This window comes from Gobius niger (genome assembly GCF_951799975.1).
Source record: "Gobius niger genome assembly, chromosome: 4".
Classification (NCBI taxonomy): domain Eukaryota; kingdom Metazoa; phylum Chordata; class Actinopteri; order Gobiiformes; family Gobiidae; genus Gobius; species Gobius niger.
In genome coordinates this window covers 6,076,136-6,096,244 of record NC_136855.1, presented here as the reverse complement: position 1 = coordinate 6,096,244, position 20,109 = coordinate 6,076,136, and the positions used below count along the sequence as shown (strand labels likewise).

The following is a 20,109-nucleotide window of genomic DNA, read 5'->3' as shown; positions in this document are numbered from 1 at the left end:
GTTTAGTCTGTGCCTCCTCCACACACTCCCACTGTCCAACTGCCCCTCCTGCACTCCAGCTACTGAAACGGAGTATTACTGCATTGGCGCGCCTGAGTATTTGCATTTAGGATCACTTTCTCATTCAGTTCGTCATCTGCAGTTACACATGTTAGATCAAAATCAAAATAAATGTTTTAAAACAGCTGTTCATGTGTTTTATAAAGTCTGGGAATTAGTATTTCTGAAGAATAAAGTCCATGAACAACAAACTACATCTACTTAGTGTCACATGAAAGCTCTTTCTGCTTAACCTCTTACCACCCGCCTTTGAAAGCTAAGACCCACAAAACTGATCTTTCTCCTTGCGTTGTTGCTGTGGCATCTTTTTTTTCTTTTTTAAGTTTTTGTCTTTTTTTGTTACGTTTTTGTCACATTTTTGCTGAGTTTTGTCACTTTTTTTTTTTCAATTTTTAGTCAAGTTTTTGTCACATTTTTGTAGAATTGTTGTCATTTTTTGGTTGAGTTTTGTCACATTTTTGTCACATCTTAGTTGATTTTTTGTGTCACTTTTTGGTTGAGTTTTTGTCACATTTTTGTTGCGTTTACATACTTGTTTTCTTCTCATTTTTTGTGGCTGTTTTGGTGCTTTTTTCCCAAGAAGCTTTTTGATTAGGGTAAAACCTGGAGAAAATGGGATCCGTTCAGGTGGGAGTTAAGAGGTCAAAGGTCCATTATGCAACTATTTATGTGAAAAACAAAGTTGATATTTGTGAGTATTTGGTGAGAGCACCTGTATGAGTGGTCAGCATGGCGCTTTTACTGTCCATCACTGGAGGACGCTCCAGGATCAATTGTTTTCACAGCTAACCAGAAAACCTACAAAACATCTGATCCTGGAGCGTTGTGGAGGCCAAAGCGAGAGAAAGCAAAAGCTATGCTATGCTAACCGCTCATACAGCCACTAAGTCACTACAAGTTAAATTACAAACACATATTCAAGCAACAAAAGTTGCATAACGCACCTTTAAAGATGAAAGGCTCACTGACGCTCCCATTTTACATGTAAATAGATCCGTGCATTCCAAGTGTATAGTTACTGTCACTGCGTCTGTGCTTCCACACGTTCCTAAAGGCCAGCATGTGTTATCGAAAGTGGCCACCAGAGGGCGCTGCGATGGTTTATACACCAGATTTACAGACGAAGAGACAAGAAAATGAGTGATGGTTTGTTAATGCTAATTGTTTTAATCACTTTTTTAGAACTTTAGCCGGTTGAGCTGTGTGCAGTAGTGCCCCCCAGTGGTCAGCTCATGTACTGCTCTGTTGCCATGACTCTGGATAAACAAAATGTCTGAATTAGTAGATCTGTGGTGTTACCTGTGAGCGCTGTCCAGGGTGGGGCTGGGCGGGGCGTCTCCAGACGACACGATGTTGGTCAGGGTCACCACGTTCTCCTCGGAGCCGCCTCTCACCTTGCGACTGATGGAGCGGCTCAGCTCCGGGCTCCACTCCTGGAAAAAACAAACACAAACGCACAGATCGTCACTGAACATGGACGGGACAGAAAGATGACGGCAAAAAATCCTAGATAATGATTTAATGCTGGTTCACGGTTGACAAAAAGGTTTTAGAATTTGCTGCACAGCACAAAGGCCTGCTTTTACAATACACTGAAGGACAAAAATTACAAAAAATATGTATGAAGTCTGCAAGGTCCTGTATAGATTCAGATGGCAACTCGTCTTACAAGGGGGCGGGACCTAGCTGAGGGGGAAGAAAAACGTTTTCTGGCGTACTATAAACATTTATCATTCACAAAGTCAAGCCAAAATCGGGTCCATATGAATGTTTTTTTCACAACTAGTTGTTCAGTAGAAGCAAAAAAAAACAAACAGCGGCCATAGCTAACTTTAGCATATGTAGCATGACGCTAACGTAAGTATTTATGGGCTGTTGAACCACTTTGCTTCTCTCCATGTCTCTGTATCTTTATTTAGTACAAAAGTATATTCATAATTCGGCATTTGTGAAAGTTGTTGTGGAGAAATGGGAGAAAGTTCATTTTTTCCCCTCCTGCTTTCTACATGACCATAGCCCGGGGGTGGGCAATTAATTTTCATAAGGGGCCACATAAGAAGCCAGCTCTGAGTTGGAAGGCCGCACCAACAATAACTCGAACTTATTCTGCAACTTTATCCTATTGCACATTACACTAAAATGTGTATTTTGAATATCTGATACTGGTATTCAGTAGGACTATTATTTTCTGAAAATATTTAGCCATATTAGCGCATGTGTGAGCATCGTTATTTAGCTTTTTTTTTTTTTATGGTTTATTTGGTAGGGACAGTGCAAGTTAATGAACAAGCCACACCGGATTGTAGCCTTAGGCTAATTTCCATCCGTCGTCCCCCATGCACACTCTCAAACATCCTGGCCTATTGTACTTGTTTTTATTGGTAGGGGAAACCGGAGTACCCGGAGGAAACCTACCAGGACACGGGGAGAACATACAAACTCCACACAGAAACATTCAACTTCTTATACTCATTAACTTCTACCATCGCACTTTGCTGGGAAGTAGAGCGATAGCAGGGGTCTCCAAGTAAATTTCCAAAATATACATGGGGAGTGTATTGCCGGGGTCCATAAACAAAAGCTCTTCAATAAAAATATGTTTTGATTGGGAAAATATTATTGAGGAAACTTTTTCCCATAAATGAAAAATAATGAGCCTGACAGGACTGGAGCCAATGTGTTGTATCCTGATCTCTCATTATGTCAGTGCCCTCTGCTGGACACGTGTGGGATTCTTTTCTTTTCTTCTTATTTAAGCAGCCCCCTAGTGGCTGGAGTGAGCATTCAGGTAATCTCTTTAAATGGAAAGGGAATGGGCCTGGGACTTGCTTTTTGTTTGACATACTCTGGAATGTATGCCCTAACAAGTCGTGGGCCGGATTCAATCATCTCGCCGTGCAGATGTGGCCCGCAGGCCGTTATTTGCCCAGGTCTGCCATAGCCTATACAGTGACGTGCAGTGAGGCTTGTTGCTGGGGACTAAGGCATATGTAAAGTGTCTGGTGATAACTTCTTACCAAAATGTAATGTGTTTTAAGTTTTGCAAAGTGGAAAGAGGTAATGGGGAAGTGCAGAGTGAGGTGGATGACTGACGGATGTGACTGTAAGTGTAAATACAGGGAAGTTTAGAGCACTGTTCTACTGTTTATTATGGAATATGTATTGTTCATTTATTTTGCACCCAGACATGATAGAGAGCACTGAGTGAATGAGGAAAAGTCAGAGGTCAGTGTGTGCGGGAAACCGGAGGCTCGCTGTAGCTCCGCCCTCTTTATACCATATCCACAACTGATAAAACATTTGGACATTTTTTACCATGAAATTGATAAAAATCATAGGAAATCCCATTCACCATCATCAGAACAACTTAGTTGATAAAGTGTATTGCATTTTTTTTATAATTTTAATTAAGGTTTAATGTATTTTTTTCAAATGATGACTATGATTATGATTACTATTATATATATATACTTTTTTGGTGATGGCTGATTAGGCACTACCTCATTTGCCTCCCCTGACCACACGTCACTGACTGTAAATGGGCAATTCTAAACATACCGTCTGTATCTATACAAAAAGAAAGCAGCTCTGCCTCTCCTAAACTTAACAGTGAAAAACATGCAAAGATCTGCCGCTCGTTTAGAGCTTTGTGAGAATCCTGCTTCAGTCCCTGATATTCCCGTCTTCCTGTTGTGTTTCTCTCTCAGACAAAAGCCTCTTGTTGGATCTGGGAGCTGCGGATTCCTGTGAGGACACTGGGCCGGCTCCGTTTTCACCAAACCCGAGTCACTCAGGCCCTGCGTTTGTGCGTCTCAGCGCAGGGATCGGCCAAAACATTATGACCAGGATGATGGATATAAACAAACGCATTAACATCGTGAGATTTTGTCCTCACAGTCGGGATTAAAGAAAGAAGCAAAACGTGGAAGTGGAGCTTCACATAATGTAGCAAAACAAATGCCTCGTGACTCTGAGCAGTCCAAGTAAAAAGAAAAAACAAAACATGTTGATTTCACTACATTTTGTCGACTTGCTCCTTCAGATTCTGTCATAAAACCATGGTCTCCATTCACAAATCCATGACACATAAAACCTTTTTTTTCTCTTTTGGCGGCAATAACTTTATCCGGACGTTTCCTGTAGTTGCAGATTAGACGTGCACAATAATCAGGATGAATCTTGGACCATTCCTCTTTACAAAACTGCTGCAGTTCAGTGGGATTCCTGGGATATCTGGTGTGAATGTTTTGTTTTTTTAGATCATGCCACAGCATCTCAGTGGGGTTTAGGTCAGGACTTTAACTGGGCCAACGTGTATTTTATTCTTCTGAAACCATTCTGAAGTGGATTTACTTTTGTGCTTTGGGTCATTGTCTTAAAGGTCCTATATCATGCAAAATCGACTTTTTGGAGCTTTTAGCCATGTTGTTTTGCTATTTCCTTATCAAAAACACCCCCAGAGTGGTTTGTGGCTTCATTCACGCAGCTCTCAGTAATCCTCCTGAATCCTGCTCTCTGAGCAGCTGCTCCTCCCTCTCCTGGTGAACAACTGAGTGCTCAGTTGTGTCGTAACAGCGGAACGGAAGTGCTCGACGTCTGTAATGTAATGTCTTAATTCTATGCTTCCGGTCTGATTTTAATTTGTAAACCAACCATTTCATTATTTCTGTTGTAAGAAATAAATAAATAAAGGAAAAGAAAAAAAAAAAGAAAAGAAAGGATGTGCCCGAGGTGCTTCCAGGTCAGCTCTGTCATAACTCTGTCATAACTCTGTCATAACTCTGTCATAACTATGTCTGCGCAAATACTTGACGTCACCCATTATTATCACACCTTCATGTTCTCTATATTACCAAAAAGAGGTCTAAGAATAGCACATGTAAATGTATGTAGTATGAGAAACAAGTTGGAAGATTTAAATGAAGTTTTGTCATCGGCGAGTCTAAATATCTTGGCTCTGTCTGAAACACACCTTGATGACACATTTCAAGATGGAGAATTACTCATTCAAGGATATAATATCTATCGTAAGGATAGGAATGCACATGGGGGTGGTGTAGCCATATATGTCCAGAGTCAGATCCCAGTGAAAATCAGATATGATTTAATGAGAAGTAATCTTGAAGTCATATGGTTACAAGCACAAATACCCCATCTAAAACCTGTTTTGATTGGTTGCTGTTACAGGCCACCTAGTTCAAAAACAGAGTATTTAGACTCCATCTGTGACATGTTGGATCAAGTGTGTGACTCAAAATATGAGGTGTTTTTTATGGGTGATATAAACGTTGACTGGAATTCTATGAATTGCTCACAGAAATTTAAACTTGAGGCATGTGCTGCTGCTTGTGGTCTAACTCAGCTGATGAACAAACCAACCAGAATAATGAAAAGGAAAGATGACACTGTTAAATCCTCTTGTATTGACCATATGTTTACTAATGTGGCAGAGCGTTGTTCAGAAACACTGTCGGTGCCAGTTGGATTTTCTGATCATAACCTCATAGTAATGGTTAGAAAAAACAAAAATATTGCCGCTAAGGAAACTCCTCAGATTGCATGTAGACGATCATACAAAAACCTTTGCTCTGAGAAATTTGCATGTGAAGTAAGAAAGCTGAACTGGGTAAATGTTTTATCAGAGGATAATCCAGAAATAGCGCTACTGAAGTTTGAATCGATACTATTGCCTGTGGTAGAGAACCATGCACCTCTCAAGAAACATACAGTTAGAAAACAAAGCTGTCCTTGGCGAGATAACGAGCTGAAGGAATGTATGGAGAAGAGAAATCACTCAAAAGTAGAAGCAATATCATCAGGAAATGAATCAGACTGGCAGAATTATAGAAGATTGAGAAATCTGGTGACAAAAATGAACAGAAAGAAGAAAAGGCTATATTATGAAAACAAAATGGAAACTTGTGGATCCGATAGTAAGAAAATTTGGAGTACCCTGAATGAATTAATTGGGAGAAAAAAGAAGCCAATGGTTAGTTTTTTGGAAAAAGATGGTCAGTTTTTCACTAAACCTAATGAAATAGCAAATAATTTAAACAATTATTTCATTAACAAAACATGTGATTTAAGAAACAATATGCAGGCCACTCTGAATAATAGTATCCCTTTAATACTAAATACAATTATGAAAGAAAAAACCTGTGAATTTAAATTGCAAAATGTAAGCATAGAGGATGTAGTAGTTGCACTCAAATCTTGTAAAGAAACATCCTCGGGGGTGGATCAATTAGATGGAAAACTTGTTAAACTAATAGCAAATGAAATAGCCCCAGTCGTGTGTCACATCATAAATAAAAGTTTTGAAACAGGGTCTGTGCCGCAAAAGTGGAAAATAGCGAAAATAATCCCACTGCCAAAAAATAATAAACAACCATTCTCAGAACTAAATAGTCGCCCAATTAGTATACTGCCGGTTTTGTGCAACATTATGGAAAAAGCTGTGTTTAAACAACTAAAACTATATTTTGATATAAATAATCTGAACACTGAATACCAACATGCATACAGAGAGGGACACTCCACAGCTACAGCCCTGGTTCAAATGACAGATGACTGGTTGAAGGATATAGATGAAAAAAGAATAGTAGGAGCTGTAATGTTGGATTTTACTGCAGCATTTGATATTCTTGATCATGAACTTTTGTTAAGCAAACTGAAATGGTATGGGTTTGGAATGCCAGCTCTGCAATGGTTCAGGAGTTATCTAACAAACAGGACGCAGAAAGTGTTTTTTAATGGGTCATATTCTGATCTCAGGCCTGTGTACTGCGGAGTGCCTCAGGGCAGCTGTCTTGGACCATTGCTGTATACGATTTACACAAATGACTTACCGACTGTACTTAAGGCAGCAAGAATATCCATGTATGCAGATGACTCTACAGTGTACATGTCAGCTACAACAGCTGATGAACTATGTGTAAATTTAGACAAGGAGTTCACGGCAGTTGTCCAGTGGATAATTTCAAACAAATTAGTTCTAAATGTGAAGAAAACAAAAAGTATGATATTTGGCTCAAAATCCCTAATAAAAACAAATCCAGTGTTAAATCTCACAGTAGGTGCAACTATGGTAGAGCAGGTCGAAGAGGCAAAACTTTTAGGTATCACTTTAGATGACACGTTATCCTGGAAGAAACATGTGGACAACATCATTACTAAAATGGGAAATGGTCTCTCCGTTATAAGAAGATGTACAGGACTAATGCACATGACGAACACAAAAAGTAATTGTTTTACATGGAAAGCAACTAGACAAATAAGCCAAGCTCTGGTTCTGTCATATCTTGACTATTGCCCAATAGTGTGGTCAAACGCTGCAGCTGGGGTGTTAAAAGGGCTACAGACCGTACAAAACCGAGCAGCTCGACTGGTGCTACGCTGCGATTATACAACCAACACCAAAGTCATGCTGAATCAACTCAAGTGGTTGTCAGTAAAAGACAGATTATCGTATTCATTATTGTCTTTCTTCAAAAATATAATAGTATCAAAGCGACCCAAAATTCTTTACCAGAGACTCTTATTTAGCAAAGATAAACATGACTATCCAACTAGACACGCCTTAGTGGGGAAATTTGTTTTACCAAAAGTACATTCAAACAGTGCTCAGAAAACATTTATGTACAGAGCAATGCATGCATGGAATATGCTACCTGAAAATCTAACGATGCTCGTAAATATAAAAACATTTAAATCGGCATTGAAAAAATGTTATCAACAACTGAACTGAACTGAAAATATACTAACTATTTCTTGAGATTTGATACATTATTGTTAAATTATGCCAAGAAAGCAGTGATTATGAATTGTGATACAGTAATATAATGTATACATTGTTGCGTGGCTTTTGTATCTTAATGTACTTTTCTTTTTTCTTTAATGTATTTCTTTATGTTTTTATATGTGGACCCCAGGAAGAATAGCGACAGCTCTGCTGTGCTAATGGGGATCCCAGCAATAAAAAAATAAATAAAAAAAACCTACAAGCCCCGCCTCCCCCGCTCTCTGAATGGACCCAGACGTACATGTAGGGAAATGATAATTGACCGGGGTTTACGGATGGCTAAGGCCAGGCTAGCGCTGAGCCCTTGGAGTCATCTTTACAGGACAGCCACTCCTGTAAAGATGTGTGCCAAAGCTTTTCTCACACCTGACTCTTAATGTCTGCAAAAATGTGTCTAATTAGCTCTTGGAGCATCCTTAGCCAGGGTGTTTACTTATTCCTCACTGTCCTGTGAATGTTCACATGTTATAGCCAATAAAACATGATGACATGTAATTGTTTGGGTGGTTTGAGTTAACGCAGACACTGTTTTATGAGAAATTTAGGCAGAAATGTGAGAAATTCCAAAGGGTTCACATACATTTCCCCCCACTGTACCCGTTCCCGTTCCCCGCTACCTTAACGTGGTGGAGGGGCTTGAGCGCCCGAATGATCCTGGGAGCTCTGTTGTCGGGGGCTTTGTGCCCCTGGTAGGGTCTCCTATGGCAAACAGGTCTGAGGTGACGGGTCAGACAAAGAGTGGCTCAGAAGCCCCTTATGAGAGACCACCAGGCCCAGTTAGAATCGTGAGGCCGTCCTTCTGTGGACCCACCACCTGCAGGAGGAGCCATAAGGGGCTGGTGTAATGTGATTTGGGCAACTCCAACAGCTGCTCCCACGACCCAGCAACGGACAAGTGGAAGAAAATGGATGTACCTGTGTATTCTCAGCTGCCCTAAAACTATAGACTGTTGTGACTGATGAACAAAACCTAATGAAACCATCAATATAAACCTGGCTCTATGAAAAAGTGTGTGTTAAAAATCAAAACTTTCACAATCAGCTGAAATCTCTCATCGACTTTGTTCCCTGATTCACATGCAGCGTCTGCAGAATTCCATCATGTAATTCTGTAATCACCGAGCCAGGCCTTAGCTAAGGTTTCAGTCTGGCCTCGCCCACAGCTCCAGGTTTTTGGGGAAATGCTTTGTGTTGGTGACGTTTCATGTGTTTTATGGCGCAGTAAAGGCCTTTGTGGGAGAACAATGCAGATGTAATCGGGGCTTTTATTGTGAAGGGAACAGAGACGGGACGGTCCGAGTTGGGGACAAAAGGCCTGAAATTTAACTCCCTCAAAACTATTCCGCAACATTGTTCTCTCAAACAGCGGCGGTAAATAAATACGGAATGCAACGCCACGTCAGGCTCCGCCCGTTTGAGCAACGAGGAAATGGTTAGTTAATGTTTACACGGCTTAGTCTGAGCTCACTGTGTTTGACGATTTGTTTTAACACTAGTGCAGACTGTTTATTTCTTTACTATCCAAGTTTATTTTATTTCTTGCATGCCTTTATAGACTTTATGTTTCATGTTGCACAATTACAGCAAAAATAAATCCTAGTTTGTGACTGTCCCTTCACTGACAATGGCAATAAAAACTCTGATTTCATTATGTGATAATTATATTGATTGGTTTACAGCTTCAGCACGGCCTGATGAAACACGCTCAGAACAGACAAAAGGTGTGATTCTGAGCTTTCAAAATGTGGAGGACAGTTATAAGGCTGGTTTATAGTCGAGCGGTCAGTCCCGCCCCCCTGTTACCCCACGGTGTCTGGATGCAAGGCAAAATCGTTCCAACTTCCGCGTTTACGTTGTGATGTATTTTAATTTTTTAATTAATGACATAAAAACTGAAAACACAAAGCTATCGAAACACAGGAACATTGTCTGGATTAAAAAAAGCAGTGTGGGTTTGACGCTGAAGTATATCAGTCTTTAGATTTGAAAAATGACACAGCTGTATTCAGGAAGTACAGAATGAAACGCTGACACAGTAGTAGAAGAAGAAACAGGATTAACCCGAGGATGACTCAGACCTGTCTGGAAAGAACAACGTTTAAAAGCTCAAAAACAGGTGATTTTGCATGATATGTCCACTTTGAGCCTTGGCCTGTTTGGACAATTCTTCAGCTAAATATACACCAAGCAACACTTGGGTTGGGGTCTAGGTTATGGCTGGGTATCAATTTGGATTTCCCAAATGGATTTGTTCTCTCTACAAGAGCCCGACTTACGATTCACAATGTAATTTAATTTATTTTCGATTCATTTAAGTATTTCATGCAGTGTTCTGCTCATCCCAAAATCTCATCCGATGAGCGGGGGAGCGACTGATTTTTGCTTTGCATTGTGGGTAAATGTCACCATCACAACTTCCGGATTTGTCTGCCGGCATGTTTTCGTTCTCTCTGCTCGCTGTCATCATCTTCTAAAAAAGTAAAAAAGTTGTGTAGCTGATATTTATGATGCAGACTTTCACTGCTCCGACTCTTTATATTTGGCGCTTGTGTCTCCCTGTGCCCCACCCCCCTGCCTTTGGTGGACACTCAGCCACACACGTTTTATATCCAGGGGGAGCAATTTTTGACTATTTTTTTGCCACGCTGTAACTTTGAGACGAGAGACGAGCTAGCACTCAAAACCGGAGAAAGAAGTACGTTTCTATCTCATTTTGTTCCGAAATTATTGTCGATTGAAATAAACATAGTTAATTCAGTCAAACACAACCGTAGGATCGATTTAAAAGGTTTTTTGAATCGATATTGGATTCAAAGGAAAATCGATTCAAAACGATTAATCGATTCATTAAACCCAGCCCGAGTCAAGGCCCTGCATTGCTGCTTGCGGTTGTAACTGGTCCTGATGTTTTGCGAGTGTGACCTGCTGATAACAACATACGACCGAGCGTCTGCAGCTTTTTAAAGACAGTTCGAGTTTGCCAAATGACTCATTTCAGGGCGCACATGGTCATTATTTTACCTGCTGTGTTTGCATCTACTCAAAATGACCTGTCCGCCTGCCGCGCCCATGACAGGACGGCAGGAGTTTATGAACAAAGGTGCTCCGACTGCTCCAAATCAGCTTGTTCTTCTTGTTTCTTGCAGCGAGTCCAGAAACATGATGCGGTTCATTTGTGTTCAGCCATGATCAATCCTTTCTTTGCTTTTGATCAATTTCATGCGCTAACATGATAAAAACCTAATTTATTGTTCTCCATGTTTTGGTCCCAGAGATTCACAATCGCAGCTGAATCATCAGAGTCAGACGTAAATATTAATGTGTCGGGTCCAGCTGCACATTCCTCTCCCACGCAACCCCACAACAAGAGCATTGACACCAGACCAGAGGCTGTTTCAGAAAAGTCAGAAAAGAGAGGCTTCTCTTTGAGCGTAAACACACGAGCCAACTCTCACTCAGGCTTTTCCCGCCGCGCTCCGCCACGACAGACCGAGTGAGCAGGAGGAGTGGTCGCACTGTCGTTAAGCTGCGCCGCCTACATCTACTGTTTGAGACGGAGGCATTTTGATATAACCACACACTGGAGGAGGAGGTGGAGCTGACCAGTGCAGGACACCACGCTCTGGAACAGGGATAAACCCAGGAGGCGCTGCACCGTTTCAGAGGATCAGAGGAGACAGATGGCAGCCAGCCAAGTTTCCCCCGACTTCCAAAAACATGCTGGTCAGGTTGACCCATACTGGCAGCGCGGCTTAGTGGTAGCGGCTCAGGACTAACACCTGACCACTATTCCGTTGTGCGCTTGTACAATGACAAATAAAGCACTTGCTGACTTACTTGCTTACATTTAAGTGTAAATCTGATTTTATGCTGACCATTAGGGCTGTGCAATTAATCGAAATTCGATTACGATTTCGATTATTACACTAAACGATTACAAAATTAGCATAATCTGATTTTTTTTTTTTGCAAAGCAGACTTGCATTATTTCATGGCGCTGGGATTATTTTCCCTTCGCATTTCACCTGCCCTGCCTCATGCTTTTGCCTGACATAAAAACAAACAGCGCTGTGTGATGATGTCATCCGGCCGCGCTGATCAGTTTGCTTGCGCAGGTGTGAGGGCTGACCAGCAGGGGGCAGGTGTGAAACAGAGACCTCTCCCTAATCGAGGCAAACTTGAAATCATTTGTCCGTTTATGACTGTTCAGAAAACAGAAAATATTCAGCATAGTTTTTTTTCATTAATAAATAAAATAAAGACTTTTAATAAAGAAAGGCAACAAATAATCGTTTGAATAATCGTGATTTCAAATATGACAAAAATAGAGTTTTTCAATGACCATGCTACAAACAGCCCTGACTAGAACGAGTGCTTACTCTTTGCATTAACATCGTGCACAGCCAACAAACGATTCCTCCCACTGTGAGTTAAGCACTGTCCAGCTCCTGAATATCTCAACGGTCCCGCTCTAGTGTCAGTATTAAAGAGCGCAGGCACCATTAAGAATGGACTGAGGGAAGGATGCTTCAGCACGGGCTAGCTGTAGCTCGTTCATGCTAGCAATTTGACTGGCTTATTGGAGCCAGTTCCATTATCTGGAATAGGGCGAAAATTAAAATAGTCAAAAGATCAAATTAAGAAACGCGTGGAGGTCAGAATGAGAAGTGTGTTCATTAACCTCTTACCACCCGCCTAAACCGAATGCCTTCTGTCCTCTTTGGCTATAGGCCTGTGTAACACCTCGTTTGAAAGCTAAGACCCACAAAACTGATCTTTTTCCTCGCGTTGTTGCTGTGTTGTGTCACATTTTGGTTGAGTTTTTGTCACATTTTTGTCACATCTTTGTAGAATTTTTGTCAAATGTTTTGGTTGTTTCTGTCACATTTTGGTCAAGCTTTTGTCACATTTTTGGGTTGTTTTTGTCACATTTTGATTGAGTTTTTGTCACATTTTTGTCACATTTTTGTTGAATTTTTGTCACATTTTTGTTGAATTTTTGTCACATTTTTGTTGAATTTTTGTCACATTTTTGTTGAAGTTTTGCCACATTTTTGTTGAGTTTTTGTCACTTTTTTGTTGCGTTTACATCCCTGTTTTCTTCTCATTTTTTGTGGTTGTTTTGGGGCTTCTTTGCCCAAGAAGCTTTTTGATTAGGGTAAAGCCAAACTGGAGAAAAAGGGATTCGTTCAGGTGGGAGTTAAGAGGTTAATGACTTAAAGAGGGGGATACAAGTTTTAATGAAAAGTCCATCTGTGCCAGGAACTTCCAGAGCTGACCACCATTTCCTTATGGTTACAGGAAGTAGAAGGTCTATGGTGGGTAAACTCCATGCAGCAGAAACATGATCAAAACATCCGGTACGTGCGGTGCTCTGGTCTGGTACAGCACAGTAAATATGGAAGGATTATGGATTTTCTGATTTAAATTGTAATAATAATGTAATGTAATGTAAAAATAAAACATTAGTGTCTAAAAAATGTATTTTCCCCTTAGTGTGTGATAAAAGTGCAGAGTTTATGGAGACGTAAGGCTAGTTCAGTCTAAATTTCCATAGTAACTGAGCCAAACTGAAATGAAATGAAGACAGACGTGGGCCTAAACTCACCTCAAACTCGGGCCAGTTCATGTTCATCCCGGGGCCGTGGGTGTTCCTCCACCAGCGCAGGTCGTCAGAGTCGCTGGCCGCGCTGATGCTCTGCCCCAGGTCTCTGTACAGCGCCGAGAAACTGACCAAAGGAACAACACATGGTTAAAGAAGAAACTTTACTGATGAAAACAACAAAGTCAAAAACAACAAAGTATACACTGAAGTAATCACAAGCTTTGTCACATAAAGGCTCGTCTGAATGGCACTGAACTGGTCTTTGATAAACTGCCAGCAGGGGGCGCACTGAGAATTATGGAGGAAATAAGGCTTAAAACAACTACAAACTGCGATAGATCAGGAGTCCGACCCACCCCCTCCTCTTACGTCACCTGCCCCCTCTCAGGTAGAATTCTGATCTCTCTGAGAGTCGCATTCCTCTTGTGTTTGCTCTGGAGCCGCCGTTTACCCACAATCCCGAGTTACAACATTCACAGATAAAGCTCTAACCTGCGGGTCACTGAACACAGGGCAGGGAGCTCCACACAGTCTTTAAAGCAACAAACTGGACACATGGGAAACTTTTGAGCAAAACACTGTGCACATTTTCAGCCACAACTTTTTAGACCATCATTGTTTTTAGGCAGTAAAAAGAGTCATACAATATTATTATGCTTCAAGAAATGTACATTTAGTGCAACTTTCAAACAGTTTAAAGCTTTTGAATGACATTTAAGGCCTTAACTTTAGTACTGACTTGAAAGTCCAGCGTTTGGCTCAAACACTTGGGGGTTTCGGACCACGTGGTGCTTTTGTCATGAATAGACGACATCGCTCACAACAACAAGCACTTTTATCCGCACGAATGCCAGAAACATTACACTCAGATTTTTTGTCAAAATCGTGTTGTGGTGGCACAGTGGTTAGCGCTGATGCCTCACAGCTAGATGGTCCTGGGTTTGATCCCCGGGCGGATGGGGCTTTTCTGTGGGTTTCCTCCAGTTCCCTCTACCACTAAAAACATATACAGTAGATTAATCCTCAAGTCAGGTGTTCCTGGGTATTAGCCTGGCTCCACATCTGGACATGGGTCCCTGTCTGTCCACTGCTCCTACACAGTTTGGCCCAGTGGCATAAAGGATAGGAACCAATTATGCTATGGCTGCCATTCCCAAAGTCCAGGACATCGCGGCCCCCTTATTGATCCAAAAATCTCTCAGGGCTTGGGATTCAATGTAGTATAATGTAGCACAGAAATTTACATTTCCTTTAAAAAAATCGATTTCTTTCAATGTACTTGTTTTGTAGACATGCTTTGTGGCCTCCCCTGTAGTGCCCTGAGGCCCCACCCAATGGGAACTAATAAGTTGACCTTAACCTTAAAAGGTGCATTATGCAATTTTTTTGTAGAAAAAAAGAGTTGATATTTGTGTGTATTTGACCTTGTAGTGACCCAGTGGCTGTATGAGTGGTCAGCATGGCGCCTTTACATTGTTTGAAAGGTTTTCACTGCTGACGGAGCCTCACCAGAAAACCTACAAAACAATTGATCCTGGAGCGTTGTAGAGACCACTGTGATGAAAGTAAAAACAACCGCCGGTTCGCTACAAGGTCAAATACGCAAAAAAAAAAATTAACTAAAAAGTTGCATAATGTTCCTTTAACACTAGAAAGCGCCACACTGTCTTCATTATTCATTCACGCCAGTCGGGCCTTAAAAAAATCTAAATTTCTTGAAGAATAATGACATTGCTCAGCTAATTCCACTCAATACTTTAATCAACAATCCAAATATTTTAGTCTGAAACTGTTTCCTGAATATTAACAGTTCTCTCATTCCTCTGTTTGATCATAGAGTGAATGTAAATATTAAAAATGGAGTAATAAGAAGCATTCCCTCTGACTCGCTGCTTCCTGTATAAACACTATCTGAATTTAAGACTGAATAACATTTAATAACATTTATTTCCACACATTTGCATTGATTACGTTTTATAAAGCTTGTAATGTCGATGCGAAGACGTCCAAAAGTGTGTCAACCCCCCCCGAGTGTAAACACGGAGTGATATTTGCAGACTGTGCGGTTCTTAAACAGAGGAAAAGTTTCAGCCTGAAGCACGAGGTCAGGGAGGGAGTTAATATTAATGAAGCGGCTGCACAGAGAGTGGAGCATTAACTCCAGAGCAAACACAGACCACTTCAAACTGAAGGTCCAAACCAGCGGTCAACACTGAACACAGGCGGAAGTGTCAGGCCAAAGGACACAACTTTAGGGCTGGTTTTCATTCCACTCCTAGACTCCACAGTTTGTTTCAGAGGATTTCCAAAATATCTTATTCCCAGCATGATTTAGTCAGCTTTGAATTTTGTGTTCTTTCCAGATTTTTCCAGATTTCAGTTATGATTATCTAGATCCAAAGATTCCCCCCCTTCTGAAAAAAATCTGTGTTACTCCTATGTAAACCAATTAAAATTTAAATTTCCTTGCTGAAAATATGTTCATGTATATAATGTATTATATTGATATGAAGACATAAAATTACGTAAGAAAACGTGCAATACAATTTTTTCTCATATTTATATCAGTAATATTCAGTAGAAGTTTCAAATTGTTATTTCTAAATTTACATTTTCCCCCGATTCACCTGCAGCGTGAAAAGAGAAAAGATCTGAACATCTGAAACTTGTACTGCAAATGTTTGTTTATAAATCTTATAGATAGAAATAAAATAATTTCATTTTGAAAGGGTTTGAGAGGGTTTTGGATCTTGTTTAATTTTTGAATAAGCAAAATTTCAAATCGTGGATGTTTTTTTTAAGTTCAGAGCTCAATAAATCAGATACACTTCGAAAAATCCCTCGGAAAAGGACTTGAAAACTGTGTTCTGTAAAGTGTGGAGCTTATGGAGCCACTAAAGTGCAGATGTTGTTTAAGACTGGAATAAAACGGCCCTAAAGTTTAGTCCTTGTGTGTATTTCTCCAGTCTTTAGCCGCTGCTGTCTCCCACAAAGGAAATGACCATATTTGGATTACGGCGTCATCTCGGTCCCAGCTTTCCGTGCTACACGTGGATACCAAACATGTCAGTATTTGTGAATGGGTAAGTGTGGGAAAAACTACAGCGGGCAAGCAAAGAAAAAGTAATAAAACAAGCATTGAAAAGGTTGAGTTTCGTCATTAAAACGAAGGGAGAAAACTAGCAAAACATTGACCACTGCGTGAAAAATCGCATTTGGCCTAAAGCTCTGGAGAGACTGAATGTTCTCACACAGCTCCAGCTCCAGGCTCTCGACTCCGCCCTCTCACCTTTCCTTGGAGCTGAGGTCCAGGTGCTGGTGGATCTCCAGGAGAACGTCCCTGAAGAAGCGCAGCCGGTTCCTCTCGTTCTCCTGCGTCTGCTCGAACACCGTCTCCATGTCCTCCATGTAGCGCGGGTTACAGCGGTTCAGCTCCTCCAGGGCCTTACTGTAGCGCTCCTGAGCCTACATCACACACAAGGAGCAAAGTTAATGACAACACTTCTTCCTCACATTTGTTTCATGCTTTTTTTGTCATGTTTTTGTCGCTCTTTTGTTGCTTTTTTTAAAACTTATTTTAATGTTGTTTTGCCTGTTTGAGTTTTCACGTTGTTGATTAACCCCTTAACTCTCACCTGAACCAAGCACATTTTCTCCAATTTGGCTTTACCCCAATCCAAAAGCTTCTGGAAAAAAGGTGTGAAAATAGCGACAGAACTGAGACGAAAACAATGATGAAAATTGATTCCTGCTCAGATGAATATCTTGCGTCGACACCACTTTTAGTATCGATTTAGTATTGTGGAATGGATTTTTTGACACCCTACAACCTTGAGGTGGGTTGGCTAAAACTTGACTACTGAGACACCGAGGGAATACTGATTTTAAACCGAAATAGAACCATCAACATTGCAAACTGAGTCAAATCAATAAATAAATAAAGCAAACGGGCCAACCAACTTTGCTGCTGTTGCTGTGTTGAAATGCTGTACTGTTGCTATGTTAGAACATCACATGTAGAACCTCTATAGTTCAGAAATGGCAACACTAATTTCACACAATTTCCCGCGTTTAAAGGCTCAGGTGTACCTGGCTCCGGCATAGCACTGGGACAGGCCCGGTCATGTCTGTTTTCATAAGAACACTCCTCAAACGGGCGGCTCTTGCCCAGACACAGGTGCATAGAGAACGAGCACTAAGACTCTGCAGAGAACTACCCGTCTGCGTCTCTGTGGGGTCACATTCTGTAGTTCAGAGCTCCACAAACACGCCCCAGTGCAGTACCTTCTCCGACTCCTGCGTGCTTTTCTCCACCCGGGACGTGAACTTGCGGACCTCCTCCTGGGATTTGCTGGGGTCCGCTTTGGCGTGAGTCTCTCGGTTCATGGCGCTCCACTCCTCCTTCCGCGCCGCGTGGTACAGCTTCTTACTCGCCTCCACCTGCCGAACGGAGGAGCAGAAAAAAGACTTGCTTCAGATGCAGGCGCAAGAAACAAGTCAACACTGCAACGTCTCTCTGCGCGGCCTAAGAGCTGCTTTGTGTCCGTGTAGAACTGATTTTCTCTTGAGTTCTCCAGTCCTATTTAAAGCAGAACTAAGTACCATGTTTACCTTAAGTTCTTTTTGTAGTCCCTCTGGGGGTAATACAAGTGTTAATGGGATGATTTGGGGGTCTTTCATCTCCCCTGGTGTCTCTGCCCAGAAAACACAATTGCAACTTTGCTGCCTCGGGGTCGGAGTCACCAATACACAGTAATGGAATCAAGAAGAAGAAGCTAACAGGCTAACAGGCAAAGGTAACTGTGGGCTAGCGCCACAATAATATATATTTACAGCCAAGTTTGAGTGAAAAAAATCCTGTAATTGGATGAACAATATCCCTCTGTCCCTACGACACCTGCAGTTGCGCTTATGGCCTCTAGGAGCAAGAGTTACTTAGTTCTGCTTTAAACTAATATGAGTAAACAGGCGAACACATTGAATGGCAGCGCTCTAGTGAACTTCCGGAAAAAGGTGAATAGCAACTCCTTAGCCCGGACTGAACTAGGGCCCAAATGTGGCCTTCAGACTAACTTTTGTTGGTTCACAGGCTTCTTGTTGTTGCAAATGTATCACTCCAGAGATGGTACTTCTGACTAGGCCTCGGTCATTTCATATCATGCCATGTTTCGCCGACGTAATATTTGGACACCAGTGTAAACTGTCATACCGCTGTAGACGTGTCATTTGCGTTTTGCACCACAGCGGACTTTGACTAGAGTCAGGATGTAGCAGCGTAAAATAAACTTCATTTACTTCAGATTTTGTCAATTGTACTGCCAAATAATTATACTATATTACTGTTTTTTGCTTTATAAATCCATCTCCTGCATGAGGGACTGTCAAAGATGTAGCTTGTTGCTCGTTTGCAGTGATGGGAAGTAACTGAATACATGTATTTAGAATACTGTATTCAGCTCCACTTACTGGTATTTAGAATACAAAGCAATACATTGCAGTACTCAATCATGACATTTCAGTTCCATAACAAGAAAGAAAAAGAAAGAGCCAGGGAAACGTTTAGCTCTGCGTCGTGTCTGCCGTCCTTCGCAAAGTGCTTTTATGTTCATTTTGAATCAATAGTAAATAAATTCCAAACTGAGGATGTAGCAAGTTTAGCCAACATGTTATTAATAATATCCCTCATTTATGCAGGAATATAACGCAAATCAACATGAAAGTATTCTAAGTATTCAGAATACTGTACTCTGATTGGACAAACTAACAGAATACTTTACTAAACACATTTCAAGGCGGGTATTCAGTATTCTGTAAGTATTCTCCCTAACACTGCCTGTTTGTCAAACTGCAACAGCACTTTTCTAAGCTCAGGCTTTAGACCACTCATATGTAAATGACGCCGTCCCTTTAAGGAGGTGGAATTGTGGGCAGTCTGTAATGAAACACACTAAAACAGGTTAGATCAGTTCCCCAGACCTCTCGGAGCTTGCGGACCCAGGGCTTCTGCGCCTTGTGGAACCCGTCCTGGGCGTCCTTGGTCTCCTTGAAGCCTCCCATCAGCTGCTTGTGGAAGGAGTCTCTCTGCCACAGCCGGACCCGCTCGGCGTCCTCGCTGACCAGCCGCTCCCTCAGCTCCAGGTGCAGCTCGCTGAGACGCTCCGCTGCCGACATGAACGCGTGCCACGCCTTCTCCAGCGTCCCGTACTGAGGCCCTGCGGACACACCACAGCGTCAGACCCCGGCTCCGCTCCGGCCCGGCTTTGGGAGTCGGTTTACAGACCTTTCTCGATGTTGCTCCTCCAGCGCTTGGCCCAGTCGCTGAGCTGGAGGGCGTAGTTCTTCTCGATCTTGGCTCGCTCCTGGAAGCAGCCCGTCAGGTCGTTGCACAGTCTGTGTCCGTCGTCGATGCGCTTCACCGTGCGCTTGAAGTTACCGGGCTGACGACAACAGGCAAAGGCAAATCACAGATCGAGGGTTAGTTTCGCTTCATTCATAATGGGCAGGGGTGGAACGTAAGAGAAAACACATCAAATTCATCATCGGTTTGTTTTGTTCATCAAGTTGTGTCAAAACAAGACTTAACGTGAGTGAAAAAGTGAATGGTTCTCTTTCCTCCATTGTCAGATCAGTGAATGAATAGAAA

General features: G+C 41.7%; 1 protein-coding gene across 2 annotated transcripts in view; it reads right to left on the bottom strand.

The window, feature by feature from the left end:
• The window catches only part of pacsin3 (protein kinase C and casein kinase substrate in neurons 3), a 45,508-nt gene that overhangs the window by 5,470 nt on the left and 19,929 nt on the right, over window positions 1-20,109 (bottom strand). For both annotated transcript variants that reach the window (XM_079554914.1, XM_079554915.1), the window contains 6 exons: window positions 19,747-19,903; window positions 19,443-19,678; window positions 17,751-17,906; window positions 16,756-16,931; window positions 13,470-13,590; window positions 1,360-1,493 (listed from right to left, as the gene is read on the bottom strand). In XM_079554914.1, coding sequence (XP_079411040.1) covers window positions 1,360-1,493; window positions 13,470-13,590; window positions 16,756-16,931; window positions 17,751-17,906; window positions 19,443-19,678; window positions 19,747-19,903 — 980 coding nt within the window. The remainder of the gene's footprint in view (window positions 1-1,359; window positions 1,494-13,469; window positions 13,591-16,755; window positions 16,932-17,750; window positions 17,907-19,442; window positions 19,679-19,746; window positions 19,904-20,109) is intronic.